This window comes from Amblyomma americanum, chromosome 9 (assembly GCF_052857255.1).
Source record: "Amblyomma americanum isolate KBUSLIRL-KWMA chromosome 9, ASM5285725v1, whole genome shotgun sequence".
Lineage (NCBI taxonomy): Eukaryota > Metazoa > Arthropoda > Arachnida > Ixodida > Ixodidae > Amblyomma > Amblyomma americanum.
The window spans coordinates 93,986,770-93,991,767 of NC_135505.1; the positions used below are offsets into that span (position 1 = coordinate 93,986,770).

Sequence of the window (4,998 nt, forward strand, 5' to 3'; positions counted from 1 at the left end):
ATGACCAGCAGCTGCGTACCTAATCACTGAGCCAGTTTCGAAAATCTGGTTGCACCTATCAGCTATTGCAGCAGTTCCTCTGTGTGGGTGATGGGGAACCCATCCATCATGATGGCCTTGTTCACCTCTCGTAGGTCAACACAAAGGCGTATAGTCCCATTAGGTTTCTGCACAACGACTATAACAGACACCCATTCGGATGCATCCACCCGTTCTATGATGCCTGACGTTTCCAGTCGGTGCAACTCAGCAGACACATGTTCACGCAGGGCAAGCGGCTATCTTCGCAGCTTGGCAGCTACAGGCTTCACCGAAGGACGAACTTTTACTTGGTGCACGAAACCTTTGGCCAAGCCAAGTTCACCTGAGAACAGGTGTGAAAACTCACCACTCAGGCGGGCTTGCAGCAGCGAAGAAGACTGCGACTCTGTTCGTCGACAAGACAGTGTATCCCCTTCAATGCAAAGTTGGAGATTCTGTATGGCATCAATTCCCAGAAGCGATGTACCACGCTCTACGACGAGTATAAACTTGCTTGTAGGCTACATTCGCCAGAAAGCAACCCTTCACCGCAATCCGTTGCTTCGAGTAGTCCACCAGCCTCAATTTTGCATCCGTGAGTGGACAGCCGGAGAAGTGTTCTTTAAAACTTACTTCACTCAGCAGGGAGACAGACGACCCAGTGTCGATGAGGAGGCTCAATGTAATATTATTCACATTAACGTCCATGTAAATACCTTTCCCGCGCATGCCTTCAGAACTAAGGTTGAAAACGGAGATTGCATTCGTCTCTTCCGACGCGGTCTTACTTTCCCGGTTGACCGGAGACTCAGACTTGCCTTTTGACCGGCATACAGATTCGAAGTGCCCGACTTTGTCGCAGTTGCGACATCTAGCCTTCTTTGCTCGGCATTCTCTTGCACTGGCACGATGTCTGGTAGACCCGCAACGGTAGCACGCCGAAAAGTCACTAGCGCTCCCACGTGCCGGCTTGTCAACTATTCTCTGCGCGACCGAATCAGCTGACAGCTCCTTTAGTTCATGGCGTGTCTGTTCGATGTGTTTGCCAATGTCCACAGCTGGGCTCAGCGTAAGGCTTGTTCCTTCGAAAAGTAGACGCTCACGTATTTGTTGCGATGCTGCCCCTTCAAGTACCTGATCACGTACGGCCTTCTCGATTTGGTCACCGAAGTCCCAGCTTGCGGCGAGCTCACGTAGTGCAGCGACATACGCTTCGAAGGGCTCACCCGGCAGTTGACGACGCTGCCGAAAGCGGTGTCGCTCTATCAGTTCGTTGACGCTTGTCGCGAAATGCTTGTCAAGCAGTACAAGTACCTCGTCGAAAACATCGGTGTCGGGCTCTGTCTTGACATTTACGTTAATGAGCTCCAACGCGGCAAGTGGGGCCAAACTGTAATATATTCTCTGCCCCTCCAAGCCTAGTGCATTCAGTAGGATAGCTTTTCTTCGTCGATGCGTGAGGTCGTCACCACCGATTGCCTCTGAGTAGTTAAGGAACGCAAGCTTCCACTGCTTCCATGGCAATGACGCAGGACCCGGCGTAGCAAGAAACGGAGGCGATGGTGGGTTGCAGTTGAACAAGGCAGCCATGGCTTACCGGCGAAGAGCGAAATGCAGGCGTCAACAAAAAAGGGCGACAATGGCACCGCTGCGAGGCCTAACTTGCCGGCGCAAAGTCGCGAGCGACGGAGAATGCTGGAGCGGACGACGCAGTTCGAGCTCGCATCCTTCAGGTTGACGAAGCTTCGGGGCGATGCTGGCAGGCGTGTGCCGTACACAGTTTTACCTCGTCACCATTTTATGTTGTATCGCGGCCCGAACGAAAGGGCGCGAAAATAAGAGAAGACACCGGGCAGGTAGCCCAACCTCCGGTAACGGCGAACAAAACCAAAGAGAGCGTTTATTTTAGGTAAGCGGCTTATATACCCTCCGCCAGGGGGGCACTCAATGTTGTTTGCACAGAATGAGTTCCAACAGGTTGCCAACGCGCAACACGGAAAAAGCTACACCTGAGAACACCACAACTAGGATGTGTTCACCAGTTTGCACTTTACCACACCAAGCAGTCTGGTGCGTACTCTAGACCACACCAATCCTCCCTGGCGTGCACATCACAACACAATAACACACTAGGATCTGTACACCAGCGCACACCAAACCAGCCTGGTGTAAACAGAACACACTAAGACTGTCTCGTGTTCCCACCAGAACACGTCGGACCAACTAGTGTTCACACCAGAAAACACAAGCCAGACCAAAACATCTTGGTGTATTTTTCAAATCGGTATACTGACCCAGATAGCCAGGTTTGCGCTATTCTTTGACGCAAAATGAACGAAGTTTAAACCTTGGGCTGGTTTTGAGAAAAGGAAAGGCATAAAACCGCCTCAATTTGTACATCGACGCCGCCACCTACTCACAGCGCGACTGAGGTGCCCACTGACCCAGTCAACCACTTACACTTGCGTCTGAGAGGCTTCACACGGACGGACACCGCTGAAACCCGGGGAGGGCGGGTAGCAGTGCTTTAGCACTAAAACAACATTTCACTCTATTGGTAGCTTTGTTCTGACTTGTTTCCTGGTGATGATGGTTATGAGTTTTTATGGCGCAAAGGCATCTATGACCAAAGAGCGCCATGGCACAAGCAATTTTTGACTTCTCAAGGTCGGGTCAAAGACCCATTTTCCAAGCATTGCATCCCGGATAAGCCAAGCGCAAGGCCAGGGAAGAGCTTATACCCATTGTATCACCAGTGGGTGCACGGCAGCACTGGGGATCGAACCCAGCGCCTTCCGCATGCATGGCGGATGCTCAACCACATGGCCACCGCCGCGGTCGGACTTCTTTTTCCAACCGCAAGCACACTTGCAGGTCGTTTTCCTCTTCAAGAGTATCACTTGAGGGAATAAATATGATTGCAAGAATAATATATACATCTAGAGTAAAACGAAACATATTCGAAACAGGAATACAAAGATATAGCTGATCTCTGATAGAACTTTTTTTCTCTTCAAAAGGCAGCAGATCGTAATCCCGAGAGGCAGTTGAAATATCTGCATTTAAGCCTCGCCTCCCTAATGACGCTAAACCTAACAATGCAGCGAGTGTATTGTTTTCTGTCGAGAAATAGAACAAAAGAAGAGCTATGGGACGTTTTGTTTAGCAGGTTATCTGCATGTCTTCTGTGATAAAGCTCGCAGGTGAAATAGGAACACAGTAGAGGGAAGAATTCATGTTGTCTAGGGATAGATCACTGCGCAAAGCATCCCTTATGGTGCTCTAAAATACTGTGAATGGCATCTCAATCCATTTTTTCCGGAAAGTGTCAATAATGTCTTAGGTTGCTTCGTGATCCAGCTCTATGCAAGGTCAACCAACGTTTCTTCCGATATATTGTCACGTGGTGGTGACTGCAATCCGCAGAGTAGATAGAACGAAAATGGCGTTTAAACAAAAAGTCTTTATTTGGGTTTACTTGCGCCCACACTGGACTGAATCACTCGACGGCGTAGCAAGAAGTGTGCTCGGCGATCGTCGAACAGAATGCCCGCCACTCTCGGCCGTGCTAAATCTAAAGATGATACCGAACTTTCATGATAAACTGTGCAAAGTTACTACAAACTTCTAGAATAACGTAGAATCAGCTCCGCCTGGATGCGATCAATCGAGATAAATCTAGTCGCGTCTTGCATCGCGAATAAAGTGATAAAGTGGGGCGCCGCCAGCTTTGCAGAATCAACAAACACTGCAAAGGTTCACGGCAATATTTATCATCGATAAAACACTGTGTTCTCTGAGCCTGCAGTGACAAATTCACGTGAACAATGAGCAAAACGCACTAAATCTGAAGGGAAAAGCTTGAATAAAGTAATCTCCTCCGATAAGGCCAAGAAGATATGTCAGTTGGCGCAGGTCATGTCTTTTTTCAAAAACTGCAAGGCAGCCTTGCCATTTTAGTGTCGTCGTAGCATTGGAGGCCACATATAGCGCCAACGGAGTTTCTGCGTCTGCGAAAATTGACTTTTATTCTAAGTAACAGCGTAGTAGGCCTAGTTTCTGACCTAAACATCAAAAATCAATACCGCACGTGCTGCGAAGGCAGAATGTATCAAGTTCGCCTGTCTGTCGACGCAGTAAGGTTTGTCTCAGCTTGGAAGCGAAATAATATCTGGCTGAGTAACTAGGCTCTTTTATTCAAAGGAAATAAACCAGTGTTTCACATCTAAAGCAATTAATTGCCTTGGGTGAAAGTTTTTCGCCGACACGAAAATCTTCGTGAGCACCAAATGGAGGCATTTCGCGAGAACGCAGGGGTGTTGCAACTGTAGAACATAGGAAAAAAACATTTGTTTAGCCTGCCATCCCTGGGGATACACAAGCAGCAAATCACGGTTTCCAGAACATAACAAAAAGACTGCTAGCAATCCGGCAGAGAGAGCAAGACAAAGAGTTGTTTTCTGTTATGTTACCTTCAGCTGATTTCTACTAGCATCTAAAGATATGCTCCGAATATGGCACTCTGTATGGCAGAGCAACTCTCTAAAGATCTCTGTTTTGCGATGATCGTTCAGTGTTTTCGTGTTTTAGACTTGTTAGCTTCAGTCGTTTAAGTGCGCACGTAGGAAATAAAAAGTCAAACTTCGACAAAATTTTCAATATATCATTTTTTTTATTCGTGATCATGGCTTCCGCACCTATTTTGACAGTAGAAGTAGCCATGAATATGATGAGGAAAGTTATAAATTGATATTGCTTGTCTGTTTAGGTAATTATTGCGCGCGAATTGTGCTTGAGCTTGTTGCGGCGCTTATCTCATTCCGTGAGTTTCTAACCACAGAGTCCGACCATTTTAATTTTAATGTAAAAAACGTGCGCAGAAGTGTCTTGGGAAAATACTGGAATTGCTGCGACCGAAGAAAAACGAATTAATCTCATAAACAGGATTAACCAGGCAGTAAACTTTTGGTTGTTTTT

At 47.5% G+C, this 4,998-nt stretch overlaps 1 protein-coding gene across 1 annotated transcript; it reads right to left on the minus strand.

Moving 5' to 3' along the window:
- Positions 1-486: 486 nt before the first annotated feature.
- LOC144103516 (uncharacterized) lies at positions 487-1,611 on the minus strand. The gene has a single exon (XM_077636214.1). It carries the CDS (start codon positions 1,609-1,611, stop codon positions 487-489), a length of 1,125 nt encoding a protein of 374 aa, XP_077492340.1.
- Between the last annotated feature and the right edge of the window lie 3,387 nt (positions 1,612-4,998).